Source organism: Corvus brachyrhynchos, unplaced genomic scaffold (genome assembly GCF_000691975.1).
Source record: "Corvus brachyrhynchos isolate BGI_N302 unplaced genomic scaffold, ASM69197v1 scaffold56, whole genome shotgun sequence".
Classification (NCBI taxonomy): Eukaryota; Metazoa; Chordata; class Aves; order Passeriformes; family Corvidae; genus Corvus; species Corvus brachyrhynchos.
Genome location: NW_008238664.1, coordinates 5,961,976 through 5,983,852, shown reverse-complemented (window position 1 = coordinate 5,983,852; position 21,877 = coordinate 5,961,976). Strand labels below are relative to the sequence as shown.

The 21,877-nt window shown below is 41.8% G+C and overlaps 1 protein-coding gene and 1 long non-coding RNA gene across 4 annotated transcripts in view; one reads left to right on the top strand and one right to left on the bottom strand.

Moving 5' to 3' along the window:
• Positions 1-2,251: 2,251 nt before the first annotated feature.
• TEF (TEF, PAR bZIP transcription factor) overlaps positions 2,252-21,877 on the bottom strand; it is a 23,052-nt gene continuing 3,426 nt past the window's right edge. Inside the window, exons 2-5 of one of the 2 annotated variants that reach the window (XM_008636473.2) lie at positions 13,821-14,147; positions 12,115-12,335; positions 11,266-11,477; positions 2,252-9,347 (exon numbers count right to left, since the gene is read on the bottom strand). In XM_008636473.2, the coding sequence (XP_008634695.1) occupies positions 9,326-9,347; positions 11,266-11,477; positions 12,115-12,335; positions 13,821-14,147 (782 nt within the window). In that variant the 3' untranslated portion in view covers positions 2,252-9,325. Of the gene's footprint in view, positions 11,478-12,114; positions 12,336-13,820; positions 14,148-21,877 lie in introns of both variants that reach the window. The other variant, XM_017737766.1, reaches the window with a different exon arrangement.
• LOC108447531 overlaps positions 19,496-21,877 on the top strand; it is a 23,024-nt gene continuing 20,642 nt past the window's right edge. For both annotated transcript variants that reach the window (XR_001863132.1, XR_001863131.1), the window contains exon 1: positions 19,496-19,994. This is a non-coding gene — a long non-coding RNA (uncharacterized LOC108447531). The remainder of the gene's footprint in view (positions 19,995-21,877) is intronic.

Below are 21,877 nucleotides of genomic sequence, written 5' to 3'. Positions count from 1 at the left end.
CTGCCCGCGCCCCCAGACCGTGTCACACCACGGGACGGGCTTTGAAGTAGTGCCGCCGTCTTAGGGCTTGATGAAGCCAGCCTTTTCTTCAGGATAAAGATTTGGAACGGCAGCTTATCGCGGGCTGCCATCAGCGTGCAGGACACCGGAGCAACCATGGCTTGATGGACTGAGGCAGTATGCGAATTTAGGAGAAGGTGAGGTTACTTCTCCTCAAATTATGTACTTTACATTTTACACCCTATAAAGGCTTAGGAGCAAATAAGCAATCAGCAGGATAAAATGAATGCACCAGCAGACAACGGAGGCTGAAGCAGCAGCTGCTTGGGAGCCACCCGCGCCCTTCTCACGCCCAGGTGGGTTGAGCAGCAGCGCGGCCCAAGGCGCAGGCGCAGCACAAAGCCTGGGGCAGGGCCGTGGCAGTGCCAGGCCCCCCCGCCGCCGCGCTGCCGCTGTGGAACGCGCACATGGATCTGGCTCAAAGCCTTGCTGCTCCAGCCTTCAGCCGGGGGTGGGGCGGTGCTGAGCCTGCTCTTGAAAGATGGAAGCGTATTTCGGGAGTAAAGCATACAAGAGCCAGTTTTGATCATAAAAACTGTGATCAGGCACAGAGGGATAAGGTACATGAACTCACCTCTTGCAACATCTGGATTACTGCCAGCAACTTTCTGCTCCACCTCCCGAGCCAGCCTCTTCCACCTCCTCTCCTTTCCTTATGGGAGGAAGGCTGGTCCCGTATTACTCTCCTGCAATTATTTCCCAGGAACACCCCACCCACCTAACTCAAGTCTATCACAGCTATAACATCAGCTTCTGGCTTTACTCCCTCATTGTCAGCTTGCTCCCAATTTCCTCAGAAGCCTGACACATTTTCTCAATGGCCATGTCCAGCCAAGAACCACAGCCAACAGCAATCAAAAACCCAGTGGTTCTTGGTGGATGCAGCTCTTGCACATTTCTTAACCACAGCATTCCGTTGCTGCTATGGAGTGCTACAGACCCAGCTAGAGACAGATCCTTTCTGTTCTTTTGTGGATCTGGTGTAGCCAGCAGGAGCAAAAGTGAGTACCAATGTATCTGAAGTCCCAAGATCAGCACATCTCCCCAACACACAACAGGAAGGAGGCTGAGCAAGCAGTTGCCATTTTTCAGATCACTAATAGCTGCAACATTTCCCAAAGGGAACTAGTAATACAATGTGCAGAGTTAGTACATTTCTAAACTCACTCCCCACCCACCCAAGAGAACATTCAAGTTCCCTGAAGACAGTGTAACAAACATTGGTGGCCAAATATCCTCCACACTGTTAAGCCCACGTAACACCAGAAGGATACATCCAGCACAGCCTTGCATCCACTCGGTTTCTAGGGCAAATCCTTGGCTTGGCCATGTCAAGTCTTGGCCTTTGGTATGTGGTAGAGGTCAGGCCCCTCCCTCTAAAGAGGAAGGTTTTTTGCTTTCATAAACAAATTGCCTGGGTCACTAACCCTGCCATGGCTCTGGAAGACAGCCAGGGCTAAACAACTCATTGACACTTAGTTTGTTCCAACAAAGATCCTTACTGCAGTTTATCTAGACATTAAACTGGAGCACCAGTGATCTTGTCTACCTTGAAAGCATGTGTCAGATGCAGTGAATATCAAGAAGACATAAATTTCTTACCAGGCTGATCTTCAATTACCAGCTTTTGGAAAACAAAAACCAAAAAAACCAACCACCAACAACAAAAACAACGAACCAACCAAAATCCTCAACATAACAACCAACCAAGTAACCGAGGTTTAGTTAAAAAAAATAAAAATGGAAAGGTACAGAGAAAGCTGTACTCATGGACAAAACTTACTCTGAACTGTACTACTTCTCATGAAAGAAAGTAAATTCTGATTACTTTGTGGATGCTCTCAGCCCCAACGTGAGCACAAAGAAAGCACAGTCCAACTGTCTATGGCTGACTTGTTCTCAGATTTCTCCCCCTACCGGACAGAGTTCAACCAAGAGTCACTGTAGGACAAATGCAAAATCTTGCAACGTTTTTTAAATCAGTTAATCCAGAAAATAAAAGCAGGGAACTGTATACCTGTTACCAGCACACTTAACACATGGGAAATGCACAGCAAGAACCTACTCCCAAAAGGTGATCAGCTGCTTTAGTGGCTACCAACTTCACTGCAAATTGCAGGTGCAATGCTGGCAGTGGAGCTGTACAGCATACAGTATGCTATCTAGAGAACAAAATTACTGGATCTCAGCATAGTGGAATATACATTTTATTTCTTAAAAAGGAAGGGTACTAACAGAATTTAATACAGTCAAAATTTTACATTTTAAACAAAAGCTTTTCTTTTTCTTAAAAACCAGTTACGAGCAGAGAGGTGAGAGGATTTAAACTACTCACAAAATCCAAGCCGAAGACTTTGAGAATTCAAATCTGTGGTTTATACATTTAAAAAAGTGTAATAAATGGAAATATAAAATAATACCAACTCTGTAATAGTGAAATGCCCTTTCCTCATTAGATTGCTGTTTAAGCACCTTTATTTTCACCCATCAGCTGCCAGGAGTGTTTAGGTTTATGTACAAAATAAGCAGTTTGGGACAGAAGATTCATATATAAATTAAAACCATTTATGGCAACACAGTTTTACCCAGCTGCTATACAAGCTTTATTATCTCTTTCATTTCTAAAGAATTTTTCAGTCAGGATGATCTCAAATGCACTTGATGGACTGCTTCAAAAAGCAGCTACATATACAGGAATTATATAGACAACCTCAAGGAGTAGACATCCAAGAGATTAAACAACACGCAGTAAAACTAAGATCAGATTTATATCTTCTATAAATACTATGCAATTTATCATCCATCCCACTGAATGAATGGGACAGATCAATGTCACATCTGAAGACAAAAAAATACTTTTATCCAAGAGGCAACAGAATTTCAGGCCAAATATAGCAGATAGGAGTTCCCTCAAACGATTCAGTTAAAAACTGTATGTGTCTGAAAAAGCTTTACAAGAAGAGTTTTCAGAATAACTTGCACATATGCTTAGCTGTTTCATAGCTATTTTACAGCCTAGAGACACTGAAAGAGGAGGAAAAAAAATAGAAGAAAATAAAAAGAGATGCCATTGTCTCTGCCCACTACGAAAGATGTGGCTTTGTCATTTATGGAACACTATGGACACAGCTGTCACCAGAAAAGAAACTGCTCCAGTACAGCATTAAAGACAAAGTTACATTATGGCTGGAGAAAGTGTCATCACAGGCTAATCTCTTTACATGAAGGCTGATGGATTAATCTCACCTCCTCAAAACCCAAGCGTTCAGATTTCCTAGCAGACTGCTCATGATTCTCACTCCACTATTTTCTACTTTTTTAACACGAGATAGAAAAGGTAATGAAAGCTGATGAAAGTTCCAGCTGTGTAGCATCCAGTGAACATGTGCTCAGCAAAACCACAAGTCATTAATCACTTTCTCTCTCTCTCTCTCTCCACACCACAACAGGAAACCTGTGTCGTCTATGTACATAATGGAACTAATAAAGATGTAGACTATCTAGGCCACAAATGAGCTTCAGTAACAGTCACTCATTGTTTCACTGCAACTTGCTGCAGTCTGGCTGGAAGGGTGGAGACAGATCTGTTTGACCCAAAAGAGAGAATAGTTTAAAAAAACACACCCAACAAAAACCAACCAGCTTTAGTTTTCCTCAGTCACTAAAGTTTAAAAATAATTTAATATTGCTACTTTCCAAACGCTACTCACAAACAAATCAACTGTCCAGCTAACAGGATGGGAAGAGTAAAATTATGAATGTAATCAGTGACTACTGTTAAAGAAAGACTGGAAGAGAATCAATTCCCTCAAAATCTTAAGTTTCTCTGCTTAAGTAGCTCATTATTATTTTAAAACATTTTTTGTTGATAGAAAGCATCACAACTAGACTAGAATTCCACAACATCAATCTTTGTTTTGATTTCTGTAGTTCTCTAGGAAAGAAATAATCCCAAATCAAGCTACATGAAGCATTAACAATATTCAGGTATTACAATGGAAGCACTTATTTATTACTTCATAGAACAGATTAGTTTTAAAAGTGTATTTACATGTTCTAAGTTATACAAAATACAGTATTCCAATAATCATGTTAATCACCGTATTTCAGACAACTTCACATAAAAGTGCGGAGGATGCATCCATCCCTGATCCTGGCCAGTAGCGAGCAGTCACCCCAGCATGACAGGTGAGAGCTGCTACTGTGCCCCCTCAGGAAAACAAATCCCACCATCCCTTCTCACTGAAACGTAGCTGCAGATCTAGGAAAACATTCAGGCAGGTACACGAGCAAGGTTTGTTGAGACCCACAGACCAAAATCACATGCCTTAATTTACTAGACGTATGTGAAGTACATTTTTAATTTTTTACAGATGTTGTACAGCAAAGGGCTTTTGCTCATGCCTTAGTTAGGAAAATGAAGTAACAAGGGTTTTTGCTATATAACAGGCACCCAAATTACACTTAATATCAACAGCCCTAGAACTACAACAGGATAGTGTGTTAAGGACACAATTCTGCAGCTGACTGCCTGAGCAGAGCTTCACATTCGAGAACAGATCCTGTGAAGTCCACGTGGTTCTCTACAGATATAGGGCTCCTCCCATGCAGAAATGATAGCAGAATTGAGGCCTTAAAAGATTGGGGCCTCAGGTAGTAGTTTCCTCATGACACAGCACTGACCAGTTCACATCAGCAGGTCAAGTCCCAGTGCAACAGCACACTTAGTTGAAGCAACAGCTATTTCTTTCATGCCTTTCTGCAGTAACTCTCCTCCCTATCCGTATATTCCTTTCACTTCCTTCTGGACTGTGGTAGTAGGACCAAGAGAAGGAGATTCCCAAACAAGTTAGGAGATTGACCTAAACAAGTACTTATCTTCTGTATGATGCTAAACTGAGGGGATCCAAATTGGCCTAAAATTGTAAACAGTGAGGTGTCACTCACTCAGGTCAGACTCTTGCTTTACTCTCCTTTTCCTGCCTTCATTCTCTGCTCTCCTTGCCAAGTATCTATGTCTATCTAGCTGTGTATCTTCCTCAAAGAATTCCTTTTTCTCTGTAGGTGTCTGAACTTCAAGAAGTTTGCATTCCAAAAGTGACTCATGAGGGGTAGCATACTATCAAACTAACAAATTACATCCATATGACAATTTGCATTATCATGAGTTAAATCACTGTAATTTCTCAATTAGCATTATGTTAGCATCTCCACAGATACTTAGTTAAGCCTATTCTTTCTGCCTTTCTCCCAGTCTCACCATGTGACAGTGGCATATATACAGATCAGAGTAATTATCTGAACATCTAGAAAGCCAGTCAGTCTTGTAGTGCTGCAAAGGCAAAACACTAGCACTAACAAATGATTTTGCTCTTTAAGGATTTAGGTGTATGTTGCCAAAAATATGAGATTTATGCACTAAGACAAACTTGCATTACTCATCTTGTGCTTAGCAGCTAAAACTAGAAGGGTGAATAAAAGCCGATCTGGATTTTACAAAAGTCTGAGATACGTTCTCTCTCACTAAAAACAAAAGCACCTGATCACAAGGAACAAAGCCCTTTTATGCTTAGGTGGCTTACAATACTGAAGCAGCAATATTCTTCTCTGTGCAGGTCCATTATTTCTGCTATCTACAAAAAAAAATTTTTTTCCACAAAAGTGGTTTTATTACAGTATTCCTAAAGCTGCTGGCCTTCCACTGCACCTCCCGACTTGAAATTAATTTGGTACAATTAGTAGCAGGCCTGCAGATAATGCTGAAAGTGATTTCTAGTTAGAACACCTTGGGCTTTCAAACAGCACAGCAAGGAAATGGAAAATTGTCAGAAAAGACATAAAATGTTACTAGAAGAACTGCAAAAAGCTGCTTAGCAAAAAACCAAACAACCCAAAACCATTTCTTCTCCAACACAAGTTTATAGTACACTACTTTTTTACTCTGTCCATGCAGGACCAGAAAAAAAAAAAAAGCATCTGAATTTTAAAAACTATCAGTTTATCAACACTACACCTGCAATCTGAGATGTATCCACCTGATCCCAGCACACAGAATGCTTCAATAAAGTGAAGACACCCGTGACTCGAGCACTTGCTAAAACTTTACAATAACCACATAAGAGTAAAGACTTTTTCCTGTGGGAGTTAATGAGAGCTTTGTTACTAGCTTCAGTGGGAGCAGATCTTGGCAACAGGTGAAAGATTAAGCTTCTGGGGAATTTTTAGCCACAAACCCACTACATGTAGATTAGGTCATCGTGTACGAAAGCGATACTGTATTAAATATTGTGCATCATTTATTCATAGCTGGTGTCTGTAGAGTAAAACAACACTCATTGTCCACGAATCTCATCCACAGTTTATGTTTTCAAAGTTAGAACTATGAAATGGCCATGTGGTGTCAATCCACTTCCTAATGAAAGTACAGCTCTGTCAAAAACTGCTCTCTTTCCTGGCAATCCCTGCAGTGATGCTGAAAGGTGCACATGCCCTTTATTCTCTCCCCTTGGAGATGGTCCCTTTGTGGCTGGAATGGGGTAGGTTAGCATCAGGCACACTTATGGCCTCTACAGAGTATGTTCCAAGGCTAGAGAACTTCAAACCCTAACAGTGTAAATTCAGCATCTTTTAATACTCAAATTGAGCTAAAAGAGTATTGGTCTTATGATCACTAAGAAAACATACCCAAGTTATCACTTACAGATAGGATTGTCCTCCTAGTCAAAGAACCAAGATGATATAGCTAATTATTTCAAGAGGAGCAGAGAGCTCTGGAGCAATAAACTTAACTTCCTGAGACTGCAAAAACTGAGAAAGGAATTCAGCATTGCACAGGTTTTTTTGTCTGGCAATATCTGCACTCCTTTAAATAGTTACTACCTTCTCATCTATCTTTAAAGATACTGCTTCTTAACAACAACAACAACAAATTCTCCAACTACAGAAGTTGAGCCGCACTCACCCCAAAGTGCGACTTTCCAGTTTTGCAACCCGTAGACACATGAATCACAGATTGTGCAAATCTGCATTGTCCTACAGGGAAGCACAAATGTTTGCTAACAGTCTTCTCTGAAAGAAAGATCTAATGAACATTCACTGTTAGTTTCCATTGTGTAAGCTTTTAAGATAACAGAAATAAAACAACAGAATTGCACATGCTAATGTCACTGACTGAATATTTTGCTGTTAAAATGTCATGATCAAACTAAATCCTGTACCCAATATATAAGTATTTAAAAGATATTCCTAAGCACAGTAGGATCCAAATGAAGCAACTCCTTGCCCAGTGACTTAGCCTTTGGCTTCGTGATCTGAACAGGAAGCATGACGTTTAAGAACAGCCAGGGCTAACTGAAAATTTAGAAATTATAAATGAAGAAAGTTGCTACATTTACATGCTGTCAGGGTTGTTTGTTTTGTTGCTGGTTTTTAATCCATGGTTTGGGCCTTTATTACCAAAATAAAGCAAAAACCAGTACACACTGAAAATATCAGTCCAAATCAGCAATACTTGATACAGGTAGAGATATATGCTGACATTTCAGCAACATGGAACTAAGATATTCATCTATTTGATAAAAATATCCTAAGATTATCTCAGAGCTTTATAATCCCAAATTATAATAATACACTCATAGGTATACTTTGGTAACCAGCAAAAAGTTAAAAACACTTTCTTGACTTCAGTACATTGTCCATTATAAATGATAGGTGAAAAACTACATTTAATATATAAGCTCTTTACAAAGGTTATGCTGTCAAACACTGGCTCTGAATCCTGGCTTTTGAATTTTTTTTTATTAAGTTTACAATATTATCTGCTGCTTCTCACATTTTTCTCTTTGCCTTTCTGTTTTGAAATTAGGGGTGGAACCTCTTGGGTAAACACAAAGTCAAAATAATTGTTCAATATGATAGCACTGAGCTATGCTGGTAACTAGTCATGCCTCATAATTTTGGCACTTGTGCTTCAGAAAGCTTTCAAGATTATTTTTCTTGAGGTGTACACTATTCATCAAACTCCAGGCATGAACACACTCCTGTCTTACAAGCTCCAATTTGGCTACAAGCATGGCCCTGTACTCCTTTCCTAGAAAGTAAGTACTATTTTTCTTCCCACAAAGATCTATCTCTCAAGCTTCCTTAATATTAAGAGCAGATTCTTGTTATGCTGATGAAACTCTTACAGCAGAACTTCCACCTACTTCCTCCATCTTCTAAACACAATAAACGTCTCTGCAATCTGTCCAAGCTTTCATTTAGCCTCCCACATCAGCACACAGGTTCTTACACTTAAACTGCCCATTGTAACTGTGGGATATCATTGGCTGTTTCACCTTCAGCACTACAGTTCTCCTGCAGTCAAGAGACAGAAAATTGTAATATGGCAGCTAATAGCCATTGTTTTCCTGGAGCTAATGCTCATTTGGTAGTTTCAGATTGCCAAAAGACTTGGGGATCAGCAGCTCAGATTAGCACCTTTTCCGTGATTGCTAAATCGTTAGCAGAAGAATAGATCCTTTTTCAGCAAGATACCATAAAGAAAGTGAGCCTCATAAACGAAATAAAGGAAAAGGCAGGTTACAGCAGTGTAGCAGGAAAGCGACCAAAGTGGTTTACTATTACATGGGTCATTTGATAGAGGTTTATTACTCTCTCTATGGCACACTGTGGTGCTTTCTGGATTATTTCAGTACATCTGCTGTAATCTTCTGCACTGAAGTCTCACACATTACAGGCTGCTGTCTTCCTGGTGTCTTTAGTTCTGCACTCATAGTACTCCACAATATGCTACACTGTACCAGAAGTGAGCTGCAGTATTAAATAAAATTCATTATACTGCAGGGAAAAGAGTCTTAAAATATAGCAGTTCTTTATATATACAGACACTTTCATTTAAAACTCCCTCTTTTCTTCCACTCGAGTGCCAAAACGAAGAGTCACTATTCACACAGGCTGTCAACAGACTTTGAGACAAGAACTTTTGAGTGTCTTGGCAAAACCCCAGTAGGTAAGCTTATTGTAGTTCATAGTTACAGTGAGAAAGACAGATAAGAAAGCCATATACAGAACTAAGGAGACTTTGCACTTTTCATCATGCCCAGCCCTGGGTAGTCAGATGGGGTACTTGCAGGCAAGGAGGCAGGCAGGGTCATCATCAGTTGTTTGTGTTGGGACACCTCATAGATGTCACTGCTCATTCTGAAGACTGGCGATTCATGTGTGCTTTTTAGTTTCTTTGTTTTTAAAAGTCTTTAAAGTTGCATCACTCGGAATCAGATAAGTCACTTTAAACAAAGCAAAGTGTTAAGTGTGACAATTTATTTATAACATACTTCCCACCATCACCACCACAAACCACCCTGTGAAAGAAAAAACCCCTGCTGAAAGGGTGACAATTTTTAGTATGTTTGAAAGAAATTAGACCAACATTGCATCAAGAGCCACTCTAGTCAAATTAAGAGCATAACAGAGGGGGGACGGTTCAAAGCATACATTAAGTGTTGTGGATTAGCCTGCTTCTCCACTTCGTTAAGAAGTCAACACAAAATTGCTCTAAACTCGTAATTTCCACGTTGTGTTTAAAAGACAGACTAGTCTTTAGCATAGAAAATAAACCCTAATGCTTTTTTAATATATTTTCAGATTTGAATAGAGGAACTGCAACTACCCTCAATATCATCATCCCACATTTGCTCCTTAATATAAATATTATCCCAGGAAGTATAGCCTAAGAGTTCTGACACAGCCACTATCTGAAGACAGCTTCTCTTGTTAAGAGGACTTCTAGACATATACTTCTGGTAAAGCTTCTAGTTCTTGCAGTTGTAGGTCATGTAGAAGGTCTCAACATCACACACAGCATATTTTTTCTTTTAACACCACATACTGTTGAAGCAGTGCTTGGTGCTGAGAACGGATTACTTCCAAGAGGGCAAGTCATGTGTGCTAATTTCCTATCAGGAAACATGCTGGAGATAGAACCAGCAAGCATGGAGAGACCAGATATGCTGCTACACAGGAGACAGTGAGGTAAACTGTTCGTGTTTATAGTGGGTGTAGCTTATCCCATAGTGTGTTCATGAGGCAAAGGACCAAAACTCTTTCTCAATCTCTTGCACAACAGGTAAGGTGCAGTAAAATAACATTGGCTTGTTTACTTCTTTAAAAAAGCCCCTTCTTTCAAAGCATAAGGTGCTGGCCATGTTTTAACAGCTGGGACTCAAGGTTCAGCCTAATGAGCCAGACCTCTTTTTCTAAATCTCCCTTACTTCTCAGTTAAGTGCAACATGCTGCTTTCTCAGCAGTTTAAGAGGGAAGACCCTCTAAGGAAAAAAAGGAGGGGTGGTGGTAGAAATACAGTTTAGAACCCACATCAAATTACTCTGTCCACATTTGTAAAGTGAGTAATCCACTCCTGTTCTCCCTTCTTGGTTTCTGCAAGTTATCCAGGATTAGAACCTATCAAGACATTTAGGCAGTATTGTAATCAAAACGGCACTGACTCCATTCTGCATAACACTCATGGATTAACCTCACAAAATTCTGTTTTTACATGAGATTGAATATTTTCCTGTCTTCCTGTCCTAAAGGTTCCTCTATTCCTCTTCAACAGGAACAGAGTTCTATACAACAGGTACTTTCTAGTGCCTCTGAATGGGAGAGGAAACAATTTCATGATGCTGCCCAGCAACATCTACTTATATCCTAAAATTATGTTTTACACTTTTACTGGGAGGGGTAGGTGGAATGGAGAGGAGAAAAGAGCAAGAGTTTGAAAATTAAAAAAAAAAAAAAAAAGAAGAAGAAGAAGAGAGCAAGGAGAGTCTCCTAGGCTCTTTCTTCACTTAAAATGAAGGTTAGAACAGATAGCAAAGCCCTGTCCAGTCTGGAGGGATCCACATTTATTCCTCCAGACAGGTGAATCTGTTCAATTGTATGACATCGGAAAATGTTCTATCAGTGTTAAAAACAAGGTTGTAAATATGGACACTAATATTTTGGACAACACAATGATCAGGAAAGGGCCTGAACAAGTTGTGCCCACAGAAACAGGGTTTGTTTGTGTTTTGTTGGTTTTTTTTCTAGTGTAGATGCAAAATGGCAAAGCCTCCATAAACTTTATTTCTGGGAGTCTCTACAGAAGGCAGAGAAGTCTAAGAGGCTAAAACAAAGAGCCCTAACAAGGAAAAGGGGTGTGCTTACAAGGGTCCGTATCTGGTCTCGTATTTAGAAACAATGTTCTTGCATCGTCCCACTTCCTTGCGCAGCTCTGCAACCTCCGTCCTCAGGGCTGTATTTTCTTTCTCAAGAAAGGCTGCCCGAATTGTGATCTGATTCTCCTTTAATCGCCGAGCATCACGGGAACGCTTTGCTGCCACATTGTTCTTCTTTCGCCTTGTCCAGTATTTTTCATCCTGTAGTAAAAAAAAGATGCCAAACTGACAACTGTTTCAGAGACACCTCTTTATTGTATAATGATATTCACACTGACTGCTATATTGAGCAATGTCCTCCATAGGTTTGCAGGGCTCTGACATCAAAATGGAGACAACGCAGTACTGCAAGATTTCATCTTTACATGAGTCTTCTTTTAGGATAAACCAAGTGCATTGCTAGAACTAAGGAGATTAAGAGACTTGGGTATTAAGAAGCTGTCCAACTGAAATGCTTCCTTTACTTAGTTTCAATTCAGGAGTGAACTTTCACATAAAACCACCTGTTCTGTTGTCTGGGTTGCTTAAATCCAGATTAAACACAATACTGGGTAAATACAGACAATGGCCTTCAAAAGTGCAGGTGATGAGGATTTGACTTGATAGTTCTTCTAATTTCTGTGTATAGCATGATCAGTTGCTCCTTGCCAGTAATTAGCTCATGATACCAAAACCTGCAAAACAGCAAGCACAGCAGTTGGCTTGCCAATTCTATTCTTGGCAGTGCTTCTGCCCAATCATGTAGGTAAACTGCATTAGCTCTGTATGTCAAAGTGTTTGGATAAAGAGTCAAACTTTTATCAAGGCCTAGAAGAGTTTGCAGCAATAAATCTGTTACCTTTTGCTCATCTGGGACAAAAACCTTCTTGGCTTTTTTAATCATAGGTTGTGGTTTCAGATCCTCTTCAGTAAACTTGTGTTTGCGAGGATTGAAGAGCTCACCACCAGGCACACTGGACAGCACTAAATCAGCAGGGTCAGGGTTAAAATTCACCTCAACTTCTACGCAGTCGGGATCAATGGGGCTGGGCGTATTTCTCTCATTTTGTGGTGGGGACTCTGGCAATAACAGGAGAAATTACAATATATCCAGCAGGATGAAGAGAATCAAAAAAAAAGCCAACTTGTATGTCTACTTATTGCCCTGTTGTGAGAAGTATTTAATAGTATTATTTGGTGTTTCCCTGAGGCGTGATGGGTGCTGTAATGCTGCTGGTACAGAGAACAAGTTCACAGACCAGTCTGTAATATAACTCTAGGAACATATGCCAGAGTAACAGACATGAGTAGAAAGATGCAGGACAGGAGTTAATACTTCCTTGGCAAAAATTACATGCTTTCCACACATAAAAAGCACCTTCAATAGCAGTAAGGGAGAAAGTTGTATCAGCCTGAGTTTTGTACCAGAGAAATCCTTACAGAAATAAGCCTGCCCAAAGACCCCAGTCCCTGGGACTTTTAAAGGTCAGACCAGTAGACTTCCAAACAAATGACTAAATAAAGGAGAATTTGTTTCAAATGCAACAGTATTCTTCTTCTTTGCCACACAAAAACAAATGCCCCAACAGACTGTCTCACATTGGTAGTGTTCATATGAACTTTATCATATTAATCTATTGTTTACAAAACTTCATATACCTGAGTTGCAAATGTCAGTGCAATGTGCAGTAGTGATCAATAAATAAGTTTTTCATATACCACCTACAAAAAGCTACACCCTATAACTTATGGAAGGAGTTCCATGTTATCTTTCTCACAGATTCACAAAAGAGGTCCAGAGCAAAATGCTTTCTGTAAAGCTTGCTCATAAAATAGTACTGTGATGGCTATCATGTTTGAACTCCAAATCTAGGGCAAACTGAACTGCCGAATTCTTTAATAGAGAAGATCTCCATACTACAAATGAAGTTTCCTAGTACCATTTAAGCACAGTTTTGGTTTTTTTTGTTCCTCCATTCCCACTTCAAAGCACCACAGAACATCAAACTGCATCATTAAAACACCTTTTCCAAGTGCCTGTTTTCACAGTTCCCAGGCTACCACAAAAAAGACTGCTTGATTGTTTTTCTATTTAACATTATTATTTGAGGTACATTAAGTTCGCATAAGTTCACCCAAGCAGACCAAGGTAGTACAAATGACTTGTGACAAGCTATCAAATCTGTTGTAAAATAACATGAGAGAGTATTTTCTCAACACGTCCAGCTTCTCACTAGATTGGCAATACCAAGAAAGCAAATACTTTATGTTGCTGTTTCAGCTCTTCTAATTTCAAAAGCAAAACAGACGGCACACTGATAGACAAACAGACTGCACATTGATAGACAGTCATTCTTTCACAGGACAGGAAGAAGGGAAGAAAAGGAGAGGCAGCATCTTCATGAATTGACACATGAACTAAGGCTCTACATTGAGCAAGTTTGTACTGTTTAACCTGCCACAGCTAACACTGACAGGTTAGCATGTCTCCTCTTTGATCTAAAGAGGCATCTCTTAATATGAGAACAACAGAAGTCCCTCAGAGCCCCATATTATGCCATCTACCTGTGCTGGAGGCTGCCTCAGATTGCTGGTAAACTGCAGTGGAAGAGGACGATGCAGGAGAACCAGTGGAAGCACCAGCAGATTCCTTTCCTTCCAGCTCAGCCACAGGCAATAGTGGGTTCTGGTTCAAATCCAGGTGAGTAGGGCTGGAAGGAATTCCATTCTCCAGCAGGAACTCATCCAGATCCATGTACTCCAGGTGGAAAGATTCGCCATCGTAAGGAATAGTTTTGTCCCAAATGGGTGGCATGAGGGAAGCCGAGACTGCCATAGTGCTGGCAGCTGCTGCCTCATCTTCTTCAAGCTTTATTTTCTCCTTCTCTTTATCTGAAAGATACAAGTAGGTCACTGTACAAGCTGAAACACAAGAGAGGCTCCAGGTTTAAGAGTCCAACAAAATCCCCATGAAAGGAAATTCCGTAAGCTAATGGCTCTGCCTCAAGACATGATGTGGAAAACCAGACATTGGAAAGCAACCTTCATGTATGGAATGGTCTAACCCCCTGTGATGGCTGGACCACAGACAGCTGAGTAGCCTTGCAGACCAGCATCTTTGCTGTAACAGCTTACCAACGTGTGATGAAGTGCTGCATGGAGCTTACTAACCAGTCACTGCAAACAGCCTGGTTTTCACATACCCATCTCAGAAGACAACAAAAGTGAGTGTCCCTAATCAGGATTCCATGGGAAGCCATTAAGAAAATTCCGAGGAAGCAGAGTACCTTATTCTATGCACAAAGAAGGAGGGTGCAGAACAATAATTTAAATACAAATAGGAGAGGAATATAGGTTTTCAGATTACATTTGAAAATCAGTCAAAAGGTCCATAGGACACCAGAGACCTGGATGCCTATTGTTCAGCATTTTAGAAGCCTTTCTCTCTGACATGACTCAGCATGTCCACAGAAGGCAATAGCTCCAAGTGCTGCTCACTATAGATAGCTCAGAGTACCTACATACAATTTTCACTCTTTGGGGAGATGTCTAATAAGGCAAACTCCCACATCCCACCCCCAAGTCACAAGAAACTGATGAATTTTTCTCCATTTACTGTGCTACAGTGCACATATTACAGAAAAATGGCTGTTTCTATGTTCCCCATAGCTACTGGATCTTAACAATTGTCTGGGACAGAATCCAAGCAGAAAACTCAAGTTATGGAATAATTACATAATTTAAGAGATAAAAATAAGCTGGCAGAAAAAAAAAATTTAAAAATCCAAGTCATTTTCCTGATCCAGTTCTCCATGCAGTTCTATCAGCAGTGAAGGAGGCATTGCAGAAGCAGTGCTAGTACTGCCAGCACTGAGCCAGCGCTGCTGTCAAAAGGAATGGTCTACAGTCCCACCCTAATCACCTGCAAACTGGGCATTACCATGGAAGCCAGCAAATACTCAGTTCAATAGAACAGGGACTCCAAGGACATACACTAGACCAGTTTGGATCTCCAGTATTAACAGAGATTAGCCCAATAAAATGCACCAATCGTTGGCATTAGGGTTTTCTAGACTGGCTGCAATATGCTAAAGGAGCATTTTTCTTTATCGGGGGTGGAAGTGGGGGTGAAACTCTGCTCTAAATCAGAAAAGCCTATTTATATAAAACCTGTTCTGATAAAAGTGGCATTCCTTCCGCTGTTGCCTTAGCTGGTGTGGAACTGAGACTGAAAGAGCTTTTTATGGCTTTAAGAACAGTGCTGCCATACAAAGTAAATTATCTACGTATTCTGAATATTTTATATAAAAGAAGATACTGCTTTTAAACCAAGCAGCTGAGAAAGTATTCACCAGCCACCAGCTTGGGACCAAGAGCAAGTACCTAAAGGACTCATTAAATTCAGACCAGTGGCTCTAGGACCTAAGCTTTGGTAACATCACCTTGCAGCTTTTGGCTTTCTCCTTGCCACTTCACACTGCTGCCTCTGAACCGCCATCTTCCAGTTCCTATTCCTGCCATAAACTCCTTTTTGCAGACAGTTTTGCAACTTTCCTACCCTTAGCTTGGGCAAAGCAAACCTGCAGGTTAACAGTAATGATGCAAATAACCAGAATGTTTCTAAATAGCTCCTACTTGAAGCTAGTAAAGAAACAGCATCTACTCTATATATAAGGAGGATTTCCCTTACTACTGGAGCACACCCCGCTAAATTGGAACCAACATTTCACCTGTGAAAAGAGATTGTGTATTTCCCCAACACTGCATAGTGCCCAGCACAACCAAACCCAGATTTGCACTGGATGTTGTGGATGATCTCCTAGTAAAGATATCACCAAAACAAATGCAAGCAACAGTAATGAATTCTTTGTAAATAACGATTTTTAATTAACATGATAAAAAACTTGTGAAATGTCAAGTCAAAATGTCAACTGAAAAGAAAAAAAAATCTTTACTCTTGAAAGTCACAGTACACCATTATAAGTTATGCCAGTTTTAATACAAACCAGCAGTGCTTTTGTTTTGCAACATCTAGTACAACACCTCCAAGTGAGGAGAAAAAAACCCAGTAAGTGATTATTAGATGGAATATAAGGCTTAAAAATATTTTTCAGAAGGTAGACGCTGAAAAGACTACACTACTGGCAAATGTGGCTCTTCTCATATCTATTAATGCCTTCTGGATGTGCACGATCATCCTGCTGTCCTGCAGTAACCTGGAAAAACTGTGGTTCCTCCAATTTCCTCTTGTAATTGTCCCTGGCTCACAACAGATTAGATCCTTCCTCCACGTGAGAAAAGCATCTGAAATTTTTTGTCCTTTTCCTACGAGTTGACAACTCAGCAGGCACTCGGCCCCCAGTGCTGTCTTTGTTTAGCTATACTGTCTCTCTCTCTCCTCCCTCACTTTTAACAGTATCTGAAACAAAACAGCAGGAGCTAACACGCATATTGGGAGCCCATCTATTTCAAAGGTGGTGCATAATATGGTAAAACCTTTGTATGATTATTTTTGCATTGATGTTTTCCCATGGGCTTGCTTTCAATTCATTTAATCTTTATTTCTGCCACACAACATCCTGCTTGGGTGTACAATATCTAATGAAACACTAATTAACTTCTTGCATCTTGAGGGGAAGTTTCTGCCTACCTCAGCACAGGGACTTGAAGCATTAATTCTCTTAAGATATTTATAGTGTAAACAGGTATTACCTGACAGTAGAGCTGCAGTATCCTAAGAGGCTCCATTTGCAGTGATTCAAGGTCACCCTGATAAATCTGGACTGTACTTCTGCAGATGATGGCTCATGTCCGATTTAGCCCCCTCATTCTGCTACTGTGACCTATTAACTGGGCTGTACATCTGCTCTTAACAGTGAGGACACCAGTTTATGCTCAGTGATTTAAGCAGACCATTCCAGTTACTGAACTGCTGGAAATACTGCTGTTTTAACCAGAAGCAGCAGCCTGAAAAGAGCTTTATTCCCCATCCTGGTTTTTCCTCAAAACCAAAAAACCAATCACCAAAAACCAACCAAATTATTTTGGGCACCACATTGTCAAGAGCTATCACAGCCACAAACAGAACAAATACTTATTTGACAAACTTCCCCTTGTTCACCAAAAAAATATTGTCAAATTATACTGAAACCACTATATATATATATAGGCTGATTGCTCCATAAATCTTTAGTCCCACTTGTGAGGATGGAACAAGGCACGTTGTAGGGTTCCATATCCCTGATGCTCATTACTGTGATGTTTGCTGAGGCATTCCCCCTGCCACAGCAGCATGCAACTGGTGATTAAGGCATCCTTTGGACAGTATGCAGCAGCTCCTTACTAATAGAAAAGGACTTACACTCCTGCTCCAGAATGTTAATTGCCTTCCCTTAACCCACAGCACTTTTCCGTTTTTTATAAATATAGAATTATTTTTATTTATTTAATCCTTACAACGTACACGACAACAACTCCCAGCAAGGCTGGTGAGCTATACCTGGTACACGGCAGAGCATTCAACGGGATGGCATTCTGCTGGAACTGGCTGACCTCCCTCCTGTGTTGCTCAGGAGGATTAGAAAGCTTGCTTGCTTTGACTGGGTAGTCAAATTACCCACAGCGGTTGGAAAACCCACAGGTAGCTTGCAGAAACTATAAATGGACACTGCAGCTAGCTAATATCATTTCTTACAGAATAAGACAGATGACTGTATTTTTGTCACTAGGCATTCCAGACAAAAGCACAGGGTCTTTTCTCAAAAAGTTTGCTGAAACCGCACCACTGGATTAAGCAAATGAGTAATTTTTTAACATTTTGAGTGTATCACTGTTAAAGGGACAGAATATAATCAAGAATCCTCTAAAGTCAGTCGACACACAAGTCTACTGACAAACCTTTTGTAAATTAGGAGTAACTACTTGCTGACAGTTAAGGCATTCTTTCTTTTGTCTTGCATATGCAAACAAGAAAAGTATCCGAGACAAAATAAACAGAAAGCAACAAGTTCCACAAAGTGTGAAGTGAAACAGTACAAGGTAAACTAAGGAAATCTATGGAGAAATCTTAAGAACAAGAACAACCTGAGCTTTATCACACCATGAATGGAGAGGGATAATCAAGATGAAATGGACTCACTAGCAAGCTTTAGAGGCTCCAGCTGAACACCTTCACGAGCTGGAATGGGGTCATCTACTAATCAATCTAGTATCAAATGTTTCTAATTTTAGGAAAATGCACTACCTCACAATCGTATTAATTTCAGAACTTTATGTCTCCATAGGCCACATCACATGATTCTGGACACAAAAATCACCCCCAAGACAAAGTCACCAAACCCCTATCAGCAAACATGCATGAACTTAAAATTGCTCCTGCTGGCACTAACGTCTTTAAAAAGGACTGGGTGCAGAAATATCTTAAGAAATCCCATGATTTTGTAGATTCAAGATTGCTGCAGCAAGCACCCTGCACCATAGCAACATAACTAAGACCTTTATCACAAGCTTTTTTTTTTTTTTTTTTTAGCAGAAAGGAGAAAAAGAGTCTCCAGAATCACAAAACAGATTTACAGGGTATATTGTGCAATATAAGACATGCAAGGTAGGTAGGATCTTCACTGGGATCAATCTTGCCAACCTTGCTTATGCTGTGGTTTATCCTGGATGTTGTCTACTGTGCCAAAAAATTATTTTTAATCTCAAAATTTGTAAGTGTAAGGACTTATTTTATTATACACCAGTACGCTGGGCATTACAGCAGTGCAGATAATCCTGAGCTTTCCTCGAAATGAAACTGATACTCAGAAAGGCAAAAATACTGCCAGATGAGGGGAAGGAGGGGGAAAAAAAAAAAAAGGTAAGAAAAAAGCGCGTGCCATCAGCACCGAAGACCATAAGCACCAGCACTGCTATTTACACAGCTGCCGTCTGCATCACCAGTGGTAGAGAGGCAGCTCCAGCCCATGCAGGACTGCATGTGCAGGCAGTCACTCATACCCTTATGGATTATCACCGAACTTAATCTGAGGGGATCTGCTGTTTACTCGTGTCATCGGGCAACTTCCCAGCAATTAAGGTCAAGCAAGACTCAAAACCTTCTCACTGCTGCTCCCAGCTACGCGTCTACAAGCGGAGGAGGCTCCAGACAGCCGAAGGACTAAAACCAGCGTGTCACGTCTCGGCTCCTGCCCACCCCTCGCTCCCGTAGCGTTCGGTTTTGCCCAGCGCAGGCACCTACACGCTCAGCGGCGTGCCCTGCATAACATGGGCAGGGAGAAGGACTTCACTGCGGTGCTGCTATGGGCGGGCTGCTGGGGGAAGGGAGGAAAGGCCGCCTTTCCAAATTATGTTCACAAGAAATCCTTGTGATTCTCCAAGCTGCCCCCTTGCTCTAGCAGCAGGGATGCCGTGCTGGGATTTAAGCTTCTGAACACACGAACGGAGCAAATATTGCCAAGTTCGTTCCCGAGAGCACAGACGGATACTGAGGAGCATCTCCCACAGAACTGATAAATTCGCAGAAGGGGCATATGCTGCAGCCACAGGCTTCTCCTGTCAGCAGTGGCTGCTCTTGACTCTGCAGGATGGGCTGCAGCGAACCTACCATACAGTGCTTCGAGCCGGGAAAGGGAAGGGTTGTGCTCCCCTGTAGGCTCGTCTGCATCCAACAGAGCCGCGGGAGCCAGAGCAGAGGCGCCGCCATACGTGCCAGCAGAAAAAAAGACATCTTCCTCTCAGGTAGGCACTTGGGCATCTGCTTGGTTCAGCTTCCCAGCCACAAACCTCAGACATTTAATTTAAGTGGCAAGGCACGATTTTACCTGACCCTTACTAATAAACCCTGATGGTCTTTGTGAAAAAAAAAAAAAAAAAAAAAAAAAAAGATCAGAATTCTTCCCCACATGCCCCAGGAAAAGGAATGAAGTCACACGGGGTAGATGTTTTCCTCCATTCTTACTGCAGTGAGGACCAGGGGACATCTCCATCCAACCTAGGCAAATGTGGAGCTGCCCTACCCAGCAGCTACTTCTCTTGCATAGGCTGGGAGGCCCAATCTGCTCCCTCCTTCACAGGGAACCAGTGGGACTCCCGATGCTACTCCTGCACACATGCTGCCCAGCACGAAGCTTGGAAAAGAACACCCTGTTATTACAGGCTGGAATGGTGCAGGTTAATGCATCATTTATCAAGGTTGATAAATCCAGCTGCAAGAAGCAGGCAGAACAGATCATGCTCCACTGCCCAGCATGCTCCAGGGGTGCTACGTGCCCTCCGTGGACCCCCTCTGCCTTGCCAAGCTCAGCTGGCAGGAAGAAAAGGCACATGCGTGAAAGGGAGATGCCACTTCACAGAGGGTAATGAGACACAGATGTCAGACCACACACGACAGAGGCAGCACACACAGCTTGGCAAGGGGCAGCAAGCCGGCAGTGGTGCTTTTGTCTAGGAAACAGCTACTGATAGGCAGTAGATAGAGAACACAACCAAGTGAGGTCACAAAGGAGCAGCTTTTAGGCAAGTGGACGCAGCCAAAGTGGGCCAAGCTGCAGGCTTCTCATTCAGTTATGGCTCTCATGGTCACTTGGTTCCATTGTTGTCAACGCTGGTGGCCCCCAAGGGTGATGCTGTGCCTCAGTACTGTACAACACTCTTTTTTTTTTTTGCACATCACCCCTGCAGAGCTCAATGGCAGCTGTTTTGCTGGGTAATGTCTGTATGAAGGGAGGTTATTAAAACCACTCAGCAGCTTTTACTCCAGGGCTTTTCCCTTTAGATTGACCATGTTCTTCCTCCAGTACATTTCCACCTGTGCTCCACTGTGCTAAGGTTTGTTCTGCACCACCATGAGTTGTGACTTTACCTGGAGAGAGTCTAGACTATACAGTGTTAGCTGCTCTTCCCGAAGGCAGGAGGGAGGGAGTTCCTGAGGAGCATTCCTGTGGGTTCCCTCTCATCACCCTGCTCCAGCATTAGCACTGCCTCCCAGCTTGGAGGGAGGCTGCCCTGAGAGCTTTTCCTCACTGCCTCTGGGGATTTGGTACTCAAGCAATTGCCAACAGAAATCAGGCACTGTACCACAAGCTGTACCTTCTTGGTTAAGCTGGGATCTGCCTGAGATTTTTGCATTTTCTTTCACCCTGCAGCTGAGAAGGAAGAGTGGAGGACAATGAGATGTGAGGAGAGGAATGCAGTGGCCATGGCTGTTACTGCTGGGAGTCTTGTCAGGGCCAGATGATGCAGAACAGCCCAGTTCTGGGGTGCAGCAAGGAGGGAGGCAAGCAAGAAGTAGCTCACTGCTGGGGACAGGGTGTGAGGGGGAGATGTACAGCAAGCCCCACTGGGAGGTTTGAATAGCATAATAGAGAATTTCAGAGAGTGGCCTGAGAGACAGCAAATCCAGATGAGTGCTGTCTAAGTATGGAGACCCAGGAGGAGAGAACTGAGCTCTGTGGGAAGAGGGCCATGATGGGAGTGCTGGCCTGGAGAGGGAGGCAGCATAATAAAGACAGTTCTGAGGACTATGGGAAGTGATGCAGAGAGGCAGGGTGGTCCTGGGGCTGAGGAAGAAAGCTGCCACAAAACAGCACTCTCAGCTGCCAAATAAGGTGCATTGAGTTAAG